At 41.6% G+C, this 19,530-nt stretch overlaps 1 protein-coding gene and 1 pseudogene across 1 annotated transcript; both read right to left on the bottom strand.

The window, feature by feature from the left end:
- Window positions 1-1,782: 1,782 nt before the first annotated feature.
- On the bottom strand, window positions 1,783-4,562 carry LOC146670810 (uncharacterized). The gene is made up of 4 exons (XM_085405063.1): window positions 4,264-4,562; window positions 3,780-3,890; window positions 3,165-3,331; window positions 1,783-2,832 (listed from the first exon to the last, which is right to left on the bottom strand). Exons 1-4 carry the CDS (start codon window positions 4,351-4,353, stop codon window positions 1,785-1,787), a joined length of 1,416 nt encoding a protein of 471 aa, XP_085261189.1. The 5' UTR covers window positions 4,354-4,562; the 3' UTR covers window positions 1,783-1,784.
- A 12,440-nt stretch (window positions 4,563-17,002) lies between these two features.
- Window positions 17,003-18,217, bottom strand: LOC146670809 (uncharacterized; annotated as a pseudogene).
- Between the last annotated feature and the right edge of the window lie 1,313 nt (window positions 18,218-19,530).

Here is a 19,530-nt window from a genome sequence, read left to right as displayed (position 1 = left end):
ACCTCTGGTGCAAATTACTGACCTCTGTCATCATTTTAAGTGGGGGAACTTGCACAATCGGTGGCTGACTAAATACTTTTTTGCCCCACTGTATCTTAAAAATGCTACAAAGAAAGAAAATTATCACATATGTTTCAATATGAATGTAATTGTGTCACACTCGGTTTGTAGTAGCTTTCCTGTTTTATTTTGAGTTTTGGTATGTTTACACTGTTATTTTTATTTCCCGTGTGTTCGTCTTCCCTTATTAGTTTTACTGTATTTAATTAGTCTGATTTAATAACTTATAATTATTTACTTTCCAGTGTGTATATATGCTCCTCGTTTGGATTATTGTTTGTTTGAGTTCTGCCTGTCTTTTCTATTAAAGATTTGGACTTTTGGACTATTAGTGGACCTCGTAGGTTTTTATTCTGTTCAATTGGTAATTGACTGGGTTTAATTTAGTGGCCTGGAAAACAGGCCGGAGGGGTCTGGTCATTTTAACCCCCTAAGACCCGAAATCTTCCATGGCATGCATTTTTAATTTCTCTTTGATATTTGGGCCGATTGGAACCCGATGAATGTAAAAAGAGGTTTTGTTTTTTTTTACCTAATTTTTGTTTCTGAGAAAAATGAGAGCCACATATGAGGACATTCATTTGAAATTTCGATAGAACAGTTGCAGTATAATGTCCTCATAACTGTATATCAGGCACTTGTTGATCAAGATTTAGTATTTTGGTCTAAATAACCCAAAATGTGATGTCCACATGTGTGGACGCCAGGCTGGAGTAAAGTGTTAGAGCTATTTATACCTATGTAAACTTTTATACGCTGGTTTTTACCTGTCTTGTTTCAGAAAGGTTTAAAAGGGTAATGTCCACAGTTTATTTGTTTATTTATTTGTTTGAATTCAACATATTTTATTAAAGTAATTGAGCTTGAACACAGAAAAAACTGAATCAAATAATCATAAAATCAAATCACTTGCACTATACTGAAGTCTAATCTACTCTGAGCTAATGCCGGTTTCCAACACTAATGATCGGGTGAAGGAGAGAGATGAGGGTGTGCACGGCCACTGGTGCTCTTATCCCTGTTCTTTGTGATACAATCCAACAGGAAAGCAGTCAAACCCTTGGACATTAGCCAAGTTAACGTTCACAAATATATACACACAGAGGAACTCTGAGCCCCAATGTCAGCATTAGCACAAACATGCCACTTCATACCAAATCTCAGTGTGAGGTCAGGTGTTAGTCTCATTCCATTATTCTGGCTATATTTTCTTACTCATTACTATTAAACTTATACTTAAGACTAACTATTAACAAAATCACACCCCAATAACTCTGTTATTACACTTTGTATTTAATCATAAAAAGGCTGGATGTTGAAACCTTTTACTTCTATTTTGCATGAGCCAGGATTCTCAACAGCTGATACTCTATGTCCAAAAAGTGACAGGTACCATTTTATGGAGCAAAAAACTTAAGAGCGCATATTTTATAAATAATACCAACAATTGCAAATGCAGACCTTTAATAGTAATAAGTAATCCTTTATTTATAATGCATAGCAATATAAAAATAGTAACATATGAAAATATTACAATGGGCACAGATGAATTTGTATCAAAAACAGCAACCAAGCCAAAGTAATGAATAACACACATAAATAACAACTGCTTGAGAGAGCAAACAATTTCTTTTCATCTGTTCCTTGGCAGAAAGTTAAGACAGCTTTAGTTTCAATAAACAGAAGTAATGGATGCAGTCCCTTTGAAATGTCTACACAAAAGTCTACTTGTGCATATACTTAGCTTTAACTCTTCTCTTTTTTGTTTTGTATTCCAAAAGGTTTTCATTTTCTCCAGAGGATGTCTCTCTTTCAGTGGTTATCGACTGTTCACATTCATTTTCACAGACTGCTGGAATGTCGATGCTGGCCGAACGTTTCTTGCTAGAATACAATGGCCTAATTTTGCGTGCATTATCTGTCGTCTTTATTTCGTACTGGCATATACTTTTGCCTACTTGTTTTGTTTTTAAGACATTTGTATGCAGTTCATCTATCATTGCAGTAATACCCTCTGGAATGAATGCCCACTGTTTAACTGTGTCTAAAACAGCATTTAGTTTTCCAACCGCATCTTCTGTGCATTTTTTGTCTGTGCTTTCAACTACAGGAGTGTCATTCAAAGTTGATAGAGGACTTTTCAGAGAGTTTTTCATTTGTTTAAAATGGCTACAAGCCACCTTCAGGCAAGCACATGTGTTATAGAGAGAGAACGTACAACAAGTGCACTGAAGTGTTTCAGCCGATGCAAAAAAACACAGATTTCCAAACAAACTTGGCATTTTTATCACTTTCAAGTCCTCACAGTGTACAAAGTAATGCCTTTCTTTCACTGCAATTCTTGCCAAGGTAGAAATGTCTGTTTCCATGTTTGGATAGATGTCATTGTCAACCTCTGCTAATTTTGCAAGTAACACTAGATGCTTGCAAAGAAGTCCTCGTAAGCCATATGTACAGTTGCAGTAGGACTCAACAGGGCAGACATCATACACCATGTCTTCTCTAGACTCAGATGGGACTTGATATGCATTAACTCCATGGCTGTTCTGGACTGTAATTTTAAGAGCCCAACCACTTTCCATCAGTCTTGAAGCAGAGTCTGAAACTTGAGACAAGGTGTCAGCAAACCTGTTTTTCATGCGGCCCACATCTTGCAGGGTTTTTATGACTGAGAAGTAGTCGTCGGCCTTCCCTAGGAGCACTTCAATCAGATCATCCAGACGCCTATTCTTGTAGCCAGATAAAAACTGGTATTTCAGGCGGTGGAAAAATCTGAACAAAAGTTATTTGAAATGATTAGTAACTGTAATTGAAGGAATTTAAAGTTTTAATCAAGACTGTATTATTTTTTTAAAAATTGGAATACCTATTGCACACGTCTTTTATAAAGGAATGCTCTGTGCCGGTTTAGCTGATTTAGGCAAATCCACCTACTCTGTTTTTTGTTGTGATAACATAAAAAACGCTGCTAGAATTTAAAGGATTTGCCTAAAACCTGTTCTGGCAATGACATGACGAACCTACTCAGTTTAGCCTCTTGGATTAAAGCATAATATCTTTTTTTCAGCAATACAATTGAATGAGGTCAAAATAATAAATCATACCTTTCAATCACATTGTTTGTTTCAGAACGAGCGTGACTGAAGTGACGGCCGTAGTCACACCACATGTGGCCAATGCCTTCCCAGTGCTTCTGAAAATACTGGCACACCAAAGGGTATTGCTTAAATGTCTGGCAGAACTCTGCTGATGTGGCTTTAAAGTCGTCCTCCTAAGAGAATTGGATGCAACAGAATATATTTCAATCCATTTAACAGACCTATTGAAATCTTTAATATTATGTATTGAAGCCCTTTTCCTTTTATTGAATAACATTAAGAATTTTAAGTTATTAATAATATGTCGTGTTTTTGTATTAAGAAGCAATTATTTCTTCCCTTACAATGGCTAAGAAGGAACACTAAACCTATAAGCATATTTGGTTTCAGCATCTGTCTGTGAAAGAATCCCACTCACAAGTTCTACTGCATAGTGGGTGACACAATGATGTTCTGCACAGCTTAAGTACTTGTTTTGATAAGCAAGATAAGAAGCCAGTTTTAGAAATTGTTTCAAAAATCTATTTTGTATCTCTCTGTAACTTCTTTTAGCAACTGAAAGTTATTATGCTCTTAGTGTAATCAAGAAATCAAAATGTGAAATAGACAAATTACACTTACAGATGTGCAAGCTTTCAGCTTACAAAAGAAAGAAATGATTTCATTTCTCTTTTGGGTGTTAGAAAGCCCATGGACCCCGGACTCTGATTTTGAAAGCCATCGATTAACAGCCTGTGAATGTAAGAGAAAAAAAGTTAATCTGGAGAGAGAGACAGAGGAGCAGCTGTACAAAAAGCATAAAAGAAAGCTGACGTCCAAAAATAACTTTGTCACTCACTGGACAAGAGGACCTGTGCATTACAGAAATCAACCAGGCAAACATATTTTTAAATGTCAAAAAGAGCTTTGGGAAGCAGCCACCAGAAGATGAGTGCACTGTGGTCTTAAATGGATGGACATAGTCACTCAACATTTTATCCCTTTATATTCATTAACCTGAGTAGGTGAATATCACAATGAGGCAAATCATAACAACAGGACCCTGTTGTAAAAATGTGTTTCAGGTGCATCTTAGACAACGTGAAAAGAAAACAATGTGGTTTACCTGCAAGACATGGTACCAGCATAGAAGGATAGCTGACTCTGGAAAAACCTTCTGCAAAGCATTTATTTCCACAAAGTCTTTGTCAACCATAAATGCTCTACAGAAAAAAAGAAAACACTAAATGAGATTAAACAGTATGAAAATGTTTTTGCTATCTCAAAGCACCACTTCAATGCCAAATTAAACATTTCAACTCACAAGTAGATATATAAAATACTGCATACAGCCTATAGGAATAACTTTAACAACTGGAAAGGAAAGTTTTTTGCAGCCCATGCTGCAGCTATAGCATTAGATTCTGGCATGTTATAACTTTTTTGAACCGCTAGCCTTGGGGAGGCTAGCGGTTGAGCTACAGACTGGGAGGTTTGTGGCTGGACACAGAACTGAGCCGGAGAATGGCGATAAAGTCCTGGCTCAGAGGGGGCGGCAGAGAAACAGTCTCTTGGTTTTACAGAGGGTTTGTACACGCCCACTTGCGAAGGATCTGTTACCACGAAGGTGGGTAAGCGACCCGTACAGTCTCCCATCCCGCTCTGAATAGCCCCAGAAAACAAAGTCCTGTAGCCGCCTCTCTATAGCGCGCTGGGACTCCCCGCCCGGGTTTTCCAGCCACAGGTCGATGAGCTCCTGTGTGGCATCGATGAGATTCTCCCGTAGCTCCTTAGTCGGATTAAGCGCTGCTGGGTCCATTTCGTGGTCGCGTCGTACTGTCACGGTTCGGGGCAGCGGCCGTGTGAAGAGTGGAAGGAGGACTCAAATGCAGCACTTATTCAGACGTGAAGGGTGATTTATTAACAATACCAGACATAAAGTGGAGATGGCAAACAGAACTAAGGACGAACTAAACTGGGATAAACTACACAAAGGAGTGGCAAACCTGAACATGAAGGGAGAACAGCAGGGAGAGCACGCAGGGGATTTCACAAGTTATGAATACAGACGACGCGACGAGGAGCAGAGGAAAACACACACTATAAGTACACAGAGACACTGGGAAATCACACACAGGTGGGAGACACAGCTGGACCTGGTTAACCTGACGAGACAGGGGAACACTAACACCAGGGACCAATAGAGGGAGCACAAACTCAGAACCCAGTACCTAAAATCCCAAAACACAAACCATCCCAAAACAGCCCATGAATAATAAAGAGAATAATAACAATAAAGAACACAAACACAAAGTCACTGAGTCATGGTCGCAGGACCATGACAGTTATGGTTTTTGGTCTTAGTACCTTTAGTGTTTTGTTTCTTAGTGTTTTGCCAGTTTGTTTTGGTTTCCTGGTCTTCCCTTGCCGTTATCATTAAAGGATCACTTTTCTGTTGAAACTTACTACTCCTCGTCCTCATCTGCTTTTGGGTCCCTTTTTCCATTACACAGCGGCGCACCCCGCCGTGACAGAACGACCCGACCAGTATGGACCCAGCGGATGTCTGCGAGGATTTTTTTGAGTTCAGCGCACGTGTGACCATCCTCCAGGGACAATGGAACATCTATTCTGTATGCAGACAGGAGAGTGAGGCGGAGTCAGTTAAAGTTCGGCTTCTCCAGATCCTGTCTGCTTACCCTGTCTACACGGCAGAATTGTCGGAGGATGTGCAGGATTTCGTTCGCACTGTTTTTTCACTTCAACAACATCAGGACTGTGAACAGGAATCGCTGCCGCTGCCTTGCGTGCCTGAGACAGTTCGTGTCGGCTCGCTGAGACTCGCTGCAGCGTCCCCACCTCACAGCTCACCAGTTTCCACGCCCTCGTCACAGTCTCGCCATGCTCTTGCCACGGTCCAGTGCGGGGAAGCACTGGACACCATAGACTTGGACCACGACGAGCGCCAGTTAATATTCTGCGCTCTATTGGAGGAGGAGCTCCGGTGGAAGCCATGGCTCATTCCGGAGCACAAGCCCTCTTTCCGGGGAACTCGACTGGCTCTCGGGGGACCTCGGAGTTACCAGGGACTTCCACCTATCGCTCCGCCGTCTTCCACTCCCAAGAAGAAACGGCGTGCGCGCCACCGACGCTCCGCACCACGAACGCAAGTGAGTGACTATGTTTTGTCTCCTCATGTTTTTTCTTCAGAGGTTATGGAAACTGACACTGCTTTTCCGGTTCATGAGCCCGGCTGTAAAGAGACTGTTTGCACAGGAAATGCTAGCCATCAGGCTCAGCTAAGCTGTTGTGGGACTGCTATCCAGGCCGTTTTGGAGCCGGGGACGGAGGTGCAGCTTGTGCAGCCTTTTTTAGTGTTAGCTGGAGGGCCCGAGGAGCCCGTCCGGCCTCACGTTTCGTCTGCTGGAGGTTCGGGAGAACCCAGCCAGCTTCATGTTTCATCTGCTGCAGGTTCGGGAGAACCCTGCCAGCTTCATGCTTCGTCTGCTGGAGGTTCTTTATTCTCTTCCCCCTCCTGCCCCCCCCCCTCTTTCTTAAATAGATAACTATCATATCTGATATCATATCTCACAGTACAATAATATTGAATGGGTTGCATTGTTGTATTTTGTCATGTTTCTCAGGTCTTTGTCTGAATTTCTACGAACATTATTGCTAAGGATTGTCTTATTGCATTGGAGTCACACTGGGTTAAATATGTACACTTGGGTTTTAAGGGGTATTTATTATTTTCTTCTTTTTTTTGGGTTGTATGGAAGCCCCAAACGCAATTTCATTGTTCTTGACAATGACAATAAATAAATAAATACTAATACTAAAATACTAAATACTAACCCAGCCAGCTTCATGTTTCATCAGCTGGAGGGCCCGAGGAGCCCGTCCAGCCTCATGCCTCGTCAGCTGGAGGGCCCGAGGAGCCCGTCCAGCTTCACGCCACGTCAGCTGGAGGGCCCGAGGAGCCCGTCCAGCTTCACGCCTCGTCTGCTGAAGGGCCCGAGGAGCCCGTTCAGTCTCACACCACGTCAGCTGGAGGGCCTGAGGAGCCTGTCCAGTTTCACACCTCGTTAGCTGGTGGGCCCAAGGAACCCGTCCGGCCACCTTCTGCTTCACCACCTGTGGCTGTAGTGCCACCACCTGCGGCTCCCGCGCCGCCGCCTGCAGGACCACCACCTGCTGCGCTACCGCTTGCTGCTTCTGCGCCTCAGCCTGAGGACGACACCTCGCCTGGTTCTGCCACACCTCAGTCTGAGAACTCATACAAACTCATTTCACCCACGATAGACTGTGTGTTGCTGCAACTTACACAGCCTCTTGCCACGTCAGCTGGGGGGCCCGAGGAGCCCGTCCAGCCACCACCTGTGGCTGCCTCACTGTCACCTGGTTCTGCCTCTGCTACGCCTGGTCCAGCCTCTGCCTCTGCTATGCCTGGTCCAGTTTCTGCTACGCCTGGTCCAGCCTCTGCTTCTGCTACGCCTGGTCCAGCCTCTGCTTCTGCTACGCCTGGTCCAGTTTCTGCTACGCCTGGTCCAGCCTCTGCTTCTGCTACGCCTGGTCCAGCCTCTGCTTCTGCTACGCCTGGTCCAGCTTCTGCTTCTGCTACGCCTGGTCCAGCCTCTGCTTCTGCTACGCCTGGTCCAGCCTCTGCTTCTGCTACGCCTGGTCCAGCTTCTGCCTCTGCTTCTGCTTCGCCTGGTCCAGCTTCTGCCTCTGCTTCGCCTGGTCCAGCTTCGGTTTCTGCTTCTGCTTCGCCTGGTCCAGCTTCAGCCTGTGCTTCGCCTGGTCCAGCTTCGGCTTCTGCTTCTGCTTTGCCTGGTCCAGCTTCGGCTTCTGCTTCGCCTGGTCCAGCCTCAGCATCAGCTCCTGCTTCGCCATCGTCAGGTCCAGCATCGGCCTCTGTTCCTGCTTCGCCTCTGCCTGGTCCAGCTTCGGCCTCAGCTTCTGCTTCGCCTGGTCCGGCTTCGGCCTCTGCTTCTGCCTCGTCTGGTCCAGCTTCTGCCTGTGCTTCGCCTGGTCCAGCTTCGGCCTGAGCTTCTGCTTCGCCTGGTCCGGCTTCGGCCTCAGCTTCTGCTTCGCCTGGTCCGGCTTCGGCCTCAGCTCCTGCTTCGCCGTCGTCGGGTCCGGCTTCGGCCTCAGCTTCTGCTTCGCCTGGTCCGGCTTCGGCCTGAGCTTCTGCTTCGCCTGGTCCGGCCTCGGCCTCAGCTCCTGCTTCGCCGTCGTCGGGTCCGGCTTCGGCCTCTGTTCCTGCTTCGCCTCCGCCTGGTCCAGCTTCGGCCTCGGCTTCTGCTTCGCCATCGCCTGGCTCTATTAATAAAAATAGTGTACATGTACATACGTGTACATACCTTAATAAAAACAAGCAGGTGAGATGTTAGAATGCTTTTATTTTTATTTTAGTGGACACTCAATACAATAGACAGCTGCTGGGGTTTGGGGTTTGTTTAACCTGAGTAGCGAAAAGACCGCGGGGGGGTTGAAAACGATGTGCCGGGAGTCCGCTGTTCTCGCCGGCTCTAATAATCCTCGACCTCGCTGTCTGCTATGGAGCTGGCGGGTCACAGATGTCTCCGAGTCGGAGCGCGTTTGGAAATATATGATGTCTTGATAAATCGAGCAGATATTTGAAGTTTACACAGCTACATTGTCGCTTGAAAATAACTTAAAAGTTTCTTTTGTGACCCAGAAAGAGTAATATTTAAAAGTTTTCAGCCCCGCTCGTCCGCCATTGTGAAAGAAGTGTGAATTTGAGAAACTGAACCAGTTAAAAAGAGTATATTTCACTGAGGTTGTGAAATAAGTAAATGTAATTGATGTGAATGAGGAACCAGCTGAACAGTATATTGAAAGCTCATGTTTAGTGTTTATATAGCATTTATTTGTGTGAAATAAATCAGACAGACACGTTCTGGAGGAAAGCAGAGACGCATCGTGTCTTCCTTATTCTGCTCTTCACCTGCTTTTACAGGTAACATATTTGTCATCGTGGTCTTCATCCTTGGGACCCGTAACATTTTCACCCGTACCTACTCCTCAGGTGGGAGCAACTAGTGTCCAGCAGGTGCCTGTACCCATTCCTGTTTCCGGTGGAGGCTCAGGTGAGCCCATCCAGCAGTTTTCCTCGTGTTCTGGAGGCTCAGGGGTCCTAGTTCAGCTAACTGCTTATCCACTGCCACTACAACCTTCATTATAACAACCACCTCTACAAACTCTACTCCAGTCTCTAGCCCTGTTGTCAACTCTGTTACCTGTTCAGTCTTTAGCTCTGGCATCAGCTCTGTTTCCAGCTCAGTCAGTAGCTCAGCCACCTGTTCAGCCACTTCCATCCTCTGCTGGAAGCTCCAAGGAGCTCATTCAGCCAGCAGGGGACCGCATCTCGCTAATAAATCCTTGACAGACTGTTTGCCGTTGCAACCTGAGCCAGCTGTGTGCCTTGTGCAGCTACAGTTAGCTCCACCCATGCCAGAGGTCTCTGCACCCGCTGGCCCTGCCTTTGTTCCTGCTGGGGGTTCAGGAGAACCGCTCCAGCCTCATGCCATGTCGCCCAGCACCTCTCCGTTTCCTCTCCGTGCTGGAATCTACTGGGGTAGACAGTGACACTGCAGAGCCTGTGACGATTTTTGAGGTTAACAAACTAACTGGACTATTGAGACATTCTCAGGACATTTACAGACTCCCATGTTATAATGTGCCCAAAGGGGCCACAATATGGAGCTCCTTACATTAAGGAACAGTAATATTTGGGAATCTTTATGGGAGCATTAAGAGGCGACCTTGGAATTGAGTCTTTCCAGTACTTTCTAACAATATTTGCAGAACCCTGTGCCATGTCTAGTGAAACGTGCCTACCCAAAATGCAGACTTTGATATGAGTAAATGAACAAAAGCAAACTTTTGGTGAAGCAAAAGTCCAAAAGGCAGCAAACGACAAAATCCATACATTCTATCAGGCGGAGAACAATGGAAACTCACATGCAGACAAATGATACAAAACAGTATGACAAGACTGTGGAGCAGTTCTGAGTCACTGGCTGTGGATCATTGCAGGAATGCCCACGTGGGGGCGCGTAGAGAAAGCAAATCTGTTAAGGGGGACGGCTGGGTGGGCAGCAGTGGAGCAACTCAGCAGGGAGGCTGGGAGACCAGTGATGGAAATGGAGCTTAACTACTGCTGTTGGTGATGACAGGGGAACTGTTGCACTCCCAGTCTCCTCAGACTTGTGCCTTTTTCAACTGTGTAGCACCTAAATGTGCATCACGTTAGCAACACAGCATTTGTATGTGACACAAACACAACACAACAATGGAGGATGTGATGGTATACCTGCTGCTTATATGTGTATATAATATATATCTATAGCTTTTTGTCAGGTTTTTGTGCAGCTTTTTAAGCAGGTGCTTAAAAAGTACCAGAGAAAACCCTAAAAACTGAGTCGAATCAGGTCAAGCCGAGTAGGTTTTAGTGGAAAAGGCCTGATACGGTCAAAGTTTCAGCTGGCTCTAGAAGCTTTGCAGGTTCAGGGTCCTCTTGCTTGTTATGAGCTGGCTTCACCACATGAGGTACAGGAATAATAAAAGTGTCTGGGCTGGCACAGAGGCTGTATTATCTTGCTTCACCATCTCGTGGTACAAATCAGTATTACAAGAAAGAACAACCTGGCCCTCGTTCAGCCTCTTCAAGAGATATTCAGATATAAAGTTACATCTGCTGTTTCTTCACATTTTGTTCATAGCTTTAGTTAATTATGGAAAACTATTTTCTAATTCACCAATAATGAATTAATTCAGCCCTTTAACAGGAAATCATTTAATTAATTCACAAATTCAAGTGATAAACATATTATAGACCAGTGTGAGCATCCTGAGAAGGCCACACTCACAACAAGATGTTAAACATGTTTCAGGTTGTGCCTCATAATAATTAGCACTAGCATCATACTCATATCCTGTCTGATATATAATCTGAATGTGAAGTTCTTCACAGTCACATATTTAACGGTGGATGTAAGAGCTGTGCTCCACCACTAGATGATGTTGTGGATCAAGGTTTGTAATGGAGCAGCTGGTCCACTGTGAATCACTGCACCTTTGTGTTTGTTTGTTTTATGAAGATTTGTGACTGAACAGAGATTTAAACACTGAAATAGTCACGACTCAGTCACGTTAATGTGCAAACATATTGATGCCTGTTAATTAGGGCAACTCTCTTAGGTGCTCAACTCACGTGAAACCCGGGGACACGATGCTTTAACACTGCATTGCAACATTATCACATTTTATTATAACAATACTTTTCTTAAGAGAGTATAGATAATTCTACTAATCCACTTAATATTAATGTAATTACTAATAACCTAATCCTCCATATATATTATTTCTAATAGCTGCATCGATATATTTTTATTGTCCTTATTTTGACTTTTTTAGCGCTGAATGCAAATAGTAATAACAGTCAAGTTACAATTATGTCCTGATAGATTTGTTGTAATTTTCTTTGCACAATACTGGCTCACTGCACTGGTACATAAAATGTTTGTCCTATCTACGGTAAACAAAATACTGTACAGTGCTGATGTAATTAGCAGATAATAAGTCATGCGTTATTCTAAATTTTGTTGTGTATACCAGCTCGTGCAAGTCCCTCCTCTTGAAAACATGTGCCCTCTCCACACTAAGAGGCTTTAAACAAAGACAGCAGTGAGACCAGTGTCAGCACTGGTCTTGTTTCCTGAACTGGAGCAGCTGTTAAAAGAGCTTCAGTGTTTGGCTCCCGTTTGTTGATGCTTGTGCTGATCTGATGATTCTGAAGGTCAGAACGTCCTTCAAAGGCCGCCGTGTTTAACACAAGAGACATGAGAAATATCGTCATTCATTCCCCGCCTTCCTCTCTTTTTGTTGACACAGCTGTGTCATTTTGAATTTACCCAAATTAAATATCACTTCCGTCCTTCTCCAGCATCTTTGTGATTGTGACCCAGTTAACGAAATAAAAGCAATGTCAAGCTCATTTTCAAATTCTTTATTAGCAATTTTAATGACATTATGCGGAGCAGATGTTTACCAAACCACCAGAGAGGAGTCTTATTAAGCTATTAGTTAGCAGAGGTTAACCCGGCAGTGGCAGGGCATGAATTCAAGAACCTTATCTGCATGTGTTGACCTTCACTCGAGGAAACATGGTTGTTTGTTTTGGACACCAGTGTAGAGCATTTCCTTATATATCATCCGCAGGCCTAGATGTCAAGAAAAGACATTCAGCTGACAGTCAGCGCCAAAATGTTTGTTATCACTTCTCTCCCAGTAAATAATGTGTATATTTCTCATTGTTCGCATAATTAAACTCCTGAGTACATACATTTCATTACAGTACACAAGCACATGCTAAAAACACACAAACAAGCAGATGTTAAAATACTATCCTACACTCAAACACTGCACACAGGCGTGCTGTAACTCTCCCTCCCCCAAAGCAGGGCCAGCATCTCTGCAGCAAATGATTTAGCAATCTAATTATAAAGTGTGGGGAAACATCCTTTCATGTTTACTACCAGTATTCATTACCTGTAGAGGTGCAGCTCAGGGAGAAGCATTTCAGTGGAGACCCGTAAGATTTAGAGCAAGTTAATGTGATAGGAATTCAGCACTTCAGGGTGGAAAAAACACTGGAAGCTGTTTAGCTTTATAACTTTCAAGCTTTGCAGTAAATGTCTTCAAGTAAACGGCCATATTTTTGACTCTACTAAAATTATTGAAACATTTAGATACATTAAAAATATATGTAAAAATGTACAACTTAATGGTTGGTGGACATAACATATATTAATCTATTAGGGTAGCTTTGCTTGATTCACAGTTGAAATAATGTTTATTTGCTTTAAACCAGGCCGTGGTGTGCCTGAGGTGACCATATTCAGGATATCCCCTCTGTTCAACAACATTTGGATGTTCACAATAAGGACAAATGTATTACAAATCAACAGGGTTTGCCAAGTGCTGAGCCAAATAATGCTCAATAGCTCCAAACCTCCTCTGGAATTAACTTTAGCACCACAACTTTGCACAGAGAGCTTAGTGGCATGAGTTTCCACACCCAAGCAGCTCCTGTAGGTGTAAGATGGCCCAGCACTTTTGTCCATGTAAGGATGAAATGATCACATTATGTGTAACTTTGCCCAATTTTACTATGTGTATGCACCAATGGAAAAAACATTTCCCAGTTTCTTTTCAACAAAAAAGATCACATTGATTGTTTTTTTTTAAGTTAACTGCAATCGTTGAGTGTAATAATTCGATTACGGTAAATAACGTTAAACAACCCCTAAGCACCTCCACAGAGGTCCAGGTGAGTCACAGCTATTTTGGCTGCAGTGGAGCCTGCGAGCAGGTATACAATGTATACCCTGTTGTACTCACAGAGATTTATAGTTTGCCTATAAATATTAAATAATAAATAATAAAAGGCTGCGGGATCTAAAGGAGCAGTTGCTCCTTTTTGACAGCACAGCTCCCTAAAATGTAATAAACCTGCAGACAGGAGCAAGGAGACAAGGGGCATCAAATCCATTTAGAATGATTTAGACTGAACCCTGCAGACATGCTTGAATGAATGAAATGGATTACAATGGATATGATCCTGGTCCTGTCCTTTCTCTCGTTGTTCTATAACCTGTGAGCATCATGGCAGGTATAAAATGAATTCACATTTAAAACGCCAGCTGATCAGGAGCACACATGTACAAATATAAAAATATGAATCAACATGATCATCAAATCTGGGGCTCAAAGTGGGTGTGCGAAGTTCCTCCAGTGGCTGCTTGAGTCTGACTCCTGTGGTAAAATGTCCTGCTTAACAACATTATAAAGCATGTTTACAGCCTGGTGCAAAGAATGGCTTGGACTAGTTAAATTTACCCTTTTTAATTTTTCATATTTATTTCCTATCTTATTCATAGCCTTTTCCTTTTTTGTTTTCTTTAGGTCACGAGCAGTTGTCCAAGCATTTCACTACATATCGTACTGTGTATGACTGTGTACGTGACAAATAAAATTTGAATTTGAATTTGAATTTGAAATTTGACTTGTGTGGTTTCCTCCTCTGACACCAGACAATGGTTGATGTCATGGTGCTTTTATGCACCCGCAGATTTTAATTGAAGTAGTTGTCATGCTGACATCAGTATTTGCTCAAAGCACTTTTTCTTAAACATTAATTTAACTCAGCAGGAGCAATAAGCTGCGTAAATGAATGAGTCCGTTCCATGAACAGCAGGTTTCCCATATCTGACAATTTTGTAGCAGGTGGGACTTGTTTGCTCTTCTCTGCTAAACTTAGATTTTCATGCTTGTTAATAAAACGCGCAGCTTTAAGTCCTGCCATATGTAAAAAACAAAAGACGGGCAGAAGGAAGAGCTTTCAGGCAAAAACCTGCTTCCCTGATATGTTCTGTATGTAATACGACGCTATCCAGTGTCGTGCTTTGATGCGATCTACACTGTGCCAATACTGCGCCTGTTACCGTGCTTGTGGCTGTGCTCCGGTCTCTGCAGCTTGCTCACTTGGGTTTGCATTTGCAATTTTTTTGCTTTTTAGCCTGACGAAGCGAAAGAGAGCATATGAGAGACATGAGAGATGAGAGCAGTCCAATCCAACAAATAAAAGCTGATTGGATCTGCAGCTGGCAGCATGACAGGAGGCTGCCTCTTTTCACCTCCAATTCTGGACCTCAGCATTCCTTCCAATTTTGACCAGCGATGGCTTATTTACAAGTTGGCCACACACAAATTTGTTTTTCTTTCTGCTATACCCGCGTCACTTTGTGTTGTTTGAAATAAGTGGGAACATCTATAAAGTCACACAGTAATAGAAGCCGCGCAGCTGAAGTCACGACGCAGCCTAAATGAAGTGTGTCATAGTCCCAATAACTCTTATGTGCATAAATATAGTGGTGGACAACTTGTAATGTAAACCCAGACTGATTGTTACTAAAGGTATAAGTGAAGTTAGTGAGCATAACTGGGCCTGAATGTCAGCAATATCTTAGTTTTAAAGCCTGTTGTAATGTTAGTCTGTCTGCCTGGTCTTAAGACCATTTAACTGTTGAAGACAGCAGAGCTGATACCAGCATCAAACCATTCAGTTCATTTACATATTAATGTTAGTTAAATTAAACATTTGAACAATGTATTTCATCAGTTATTAACTTATGTTGCCAGCCTTTTGCTTTGACAATGTGTATGATTTAAATTTCATTTACTTAGTATTGGTAACCAAATTGTGCATTTTTAAAACGGTCCCTTAGATTTCATTTTTAAATGAAATTAGCTGGAATCACAGCTGTCGTTAGCTGTCAATGTACCCATCTTTAAGTAACAATGTCACCATGTTTCAATCAAGCAACAATGTCCTCGGCTGAAAAATTAAGCCTGGTTGGAAATGACCAACACTGCAGTTCCAGGAATGACCACTAGAGGCTGGCTTCCAAAGAGATTCAGTTCTTATACCATGTTTATACCCAGGTACAAAAAAATGCTTTAGTTTCTTCTGGATAGAGATCTAAGATGTAATTCCCTGACAGCGACATCAATCACCAAAGCCTTCTTCCTCTGGCATTTTTGCACAGCCTGAACCTGGTTTAAAGTTAGCCATTTAAACTGAGTGTGACAGACAGGGAGTTTTTCCTTCCCACTGTCGCTAAAGAGCTTGCTCATAGAGGTCATGTGGTTGTTGGGTTTTTCTCTGCATGTATTATTGTAGGGTCTATCCTACACTGAAAAAAAAAAGTTCTTTCAATTTACTTGATTTTATTGTGTACATCGGTCCCACATAATATGAATAAGTATGACTGACTTAATTTTCCACTTTCCCTCAAGTAATTAATGCTTGTCAGATCAAAGTATTTTATTTATATCAGATTACTTTAAAAAATCATGTTTGATGTACTAATATTAATCTATTATCATAATATCAATGTATTGCATAATGTCAATATATTTTAATGTTTAACACCAACTTATTTTTATTTGCCAGTGGTACGCAATGATATTATGTAATGTAAACACATTGCAATTATGTTCCTGCAACACAAATTATGGCTTTAAATCCTACTTAATTTTTTCAATTGAAATATTAACTGATTATTATTGACAAAAAAGGCAAAGACTGTGAGTGCTACTGAACAATTCACCTTTATTAAACTGTAACAGCAGTGAAAGCAGCAATTCTGCCATGAACAAGTCCAAAATCACATCCATGTAAACTTGTTAACACATTTTTAAAGATAGCCTGCAGAAATAACTAAAAGAAAAAGTTAGTTTGAGAATATATTTGCAAATATTTCACAAAAAACTGACCTTAGCAGCAAATAAAAGAAAGTGCTTATAGATGATCCTGTCATCTCTTACATATAAAACATTTGTATTAATTACACAATTGAAAATGTAAACTAAATTAAGACTACCTGAAAAAAAAGCAACACGCTTTTATGAATAAACAGATTTACCCAAATATAACTTGTGTGTTATTTGACAACAGTTTCAGCTTCTGTACATGTATTTACCTGTACAAGATTTCAACTAAGTTGAGCCTTAAATGACATTGTTACATAACTAATACCAAACACCTACATGAATTTTAATCTTCATTTTAAACATGTAAGCAGGACATTAAGGTTGACTTAGAACATATTGCTAAAAATCGTCAGTAAAAATTTCTTACAACATGATACCAAAAGGAAAAATTATCCTGCATTGCAGTCACATGAGGGGAAAGCAATAAAAACATAAGCAGTATAACATTACTGAACACAAAATGAAAAACTGCAAAGAATTGCAGAAGTGCAGTCTTTGACTTCTCAATGAAACAGATGGTTTTTGAAAGCAAGAACTTTAGAGAGTTTAGCTCCATCCAGTTCCATGAAAACCTTCTGGAAAACGTCAAAGTTGTAGCAAAGGTCAGCAGGGTAGGCAAGGTTTAATGCATACATGAGTCCAAATAGCATTATCACAGCAAATGCTACATTATCCAAAGTCTTCGCCACCCTGATGCCTGCAAGGACAACTCTTGTTCATCTGCTGAAGCTTGCTCTTTAAGAAGATAAATTCAAACAGTGGTGTCTTCAACAGTCTCACTGATGGCACGTTCTTCCATGCCCTGTAAAAAAGAAGCCATGTTAGTCATTTCCAAGTAAGTAATATGACACACTGTGGAAAGTCCAAAAAAAAAAAAAAAAAAGACAAGTACATACCACATACTCATGGATAAGCATGCCAGGGTCTTCACCCATGTAGATACACACTCCCTTAACACACTCAGCATCAACATCTTCACACTGAAATGAAATGTATGTAATTAGCATCTTCATTCAGCTCTTGTCCTTCATTTAAGTTTTAATAGTGTACTTTACATGAATGTTTTTAAAGTAAAGGCACACAAATTAATAATAGGTTTACTGGCAATTAATAATAAGTTGACAAAGTGAAGGTTAAAAAAAACAAGTAGATGTAAAAATACAAAATGAGAGAATTTATCATGGGAAACATTTGAAATCTTCCACAATTATAAAATTTCATCCAAAGAGGATCATGTTAAGTGAATGTTGAGGCTTTATCACTTACATTATCCATTTATGCCACAATTCTTTTCAGTATTAGTCCAAGCTCTCCTCTTCTGTTGACCAACTTCACCAGGTTGTCCAAGTGGAGAGCCAGCTGAGCCAGGAACTTTGTTTGAGGGGGGATAGTGGCAATTCTCTTAAACTCAGCGTTGATCTGAAAACATGAGCACAGAGAAATGAGCTTCAAAGGTTTAATGCCTGGAAGAAGGCCGCAATCACTCATGCTGAAGAAATGGGCTGTCAAATAACAACTGTGCCTTAACCATTTTAGGCTAATACCACAAGAACACCGTGTATGAGGCAAACCTTACCTCATGGAAATCAAATAGAGCAGGCCATCTTGCCATGAAAGCCTCCACCATTGGTGCATCACGAACAACTTCATGTCTTCTGTATGAAAAAGTCTTTTCCATCTTGAGTTTCACCAACTCTGTTACTCTTTTTTATGTCCATGTGGTGGGCTTTGACATGTCAATAGCTTTAAGAGTCCCCTTGTCTGCTACTTCTGAAACTGAGGTAAGGTTAAGAAACTCATTCCCAAACAAGGAATCCATAAACTGAAGCTGCCCTGAAGACAACACTGTCTCTTGACTTCAACGATGAGATCCTCAGTTGATTCAGGCGCTTCATTAGAGAGTGAGCCTTCGACAGGTTCCGTCAGCCAAAACAGTCTTTAGGACCATAGGACTCCCCATAGGACTCTGTAGGAAAAAAAGAATTACATATCAGACATTCAGAAAGAATCCTTTCAGTTTAGTTTTCATAAAGCTATCCATACCCAATACTCAAAGTTATAAAGATCAGACATAAAAAAGTAGAATTTATCTAATGAAATACATGCGACTGAACCTATTACACTTATATGAACACCTTTTATTTCTATATGCCTTTTTAAAGTCACAATGTGGACTGATCCAATCTCATAGTCAACCAATGGATAAGTATCAAGGAGTTCACAGAGCGAAGCGAGAGTGAATATTCTTGTGGATACTGGGCGGAGCTCAAAAGCTCTGTCGTGCTCTCTGTACCAGCCACCAAGCTCTCTGACAATGTAGAATATGCTGTGGTACAATGCAGATATGGTTTTTCAGTATTCTGGCAATCCACCTGCTGCCCTTTGGGCCAGTACCATTCCATTTCTATAAGTTATACTCTTTATGTCACACACTGTGCAAGGTTGACCTCTAGAATGTCAGGGAATATGTACCTAATGACTTAAGCTATCTCCTCTTTAAGCAAATCCACTAGAAAGGCCGATACAGCTGAGCTCTCTAATTCAGACTTGCCAAGAGATGGGGAGTTTAGATGGTAAGCTATAATCATCTGATGTTTTGACTTCTGTAATTATAAAGGTAAAAATTCCACCATCACAAAAAACATTAATTTTAATTGAAAAAAGGTATTCCAGTCCAGAAGAGCATCAATGGTTTCTTTAAAGTACCAATCTTTCCCTCATTTATACATAATGTTTTGAGAAGCAGCTCACATACGTTCTACACAAACTAGAAAAAAAGAGGGGGGGAAAGGGTCCTAATTTGTTTTGGGCCGATTTTGGAAAATTCACTATACATCACTTAATAAGACATAGTCTGTTGAACAAACTTATCTCCTTGTAGATATCTGCTGTATTATTTGGGCATGGTGGCAGGATCCTTCTTATAACTTGAGTGCATGTCATCAGCAAGAATTAAGGTATGGCACTGTGGCCCTCCCAGCTTCTGAAACTCTGACGGTTACAGCCGGACTAATTAACCAATGTAGCCATA

The sequence above is a fragment of the Rhamphochromis longiceps genome, linkage group LG4, assembly GCF_057381845.1.
Source record: "Rhamphochromis longiceps isolate RC_006_pf linkage group LG4, R_longiceps_female_GT1.1, whole genome shotgun sequence".
NCBI classification, from domain to species: Eukaryota; Metazoa; Chordata; class Actinopteri; order Cichliformes; family Cichlidae; genus Rhamphochromis; species Rhamphochromis longiceps.
The sequence above is the reverse complement of the archived record's forward strand: the minus strand, read 5'-3'. Positions and strand labels throughout refer to the sequence as shown.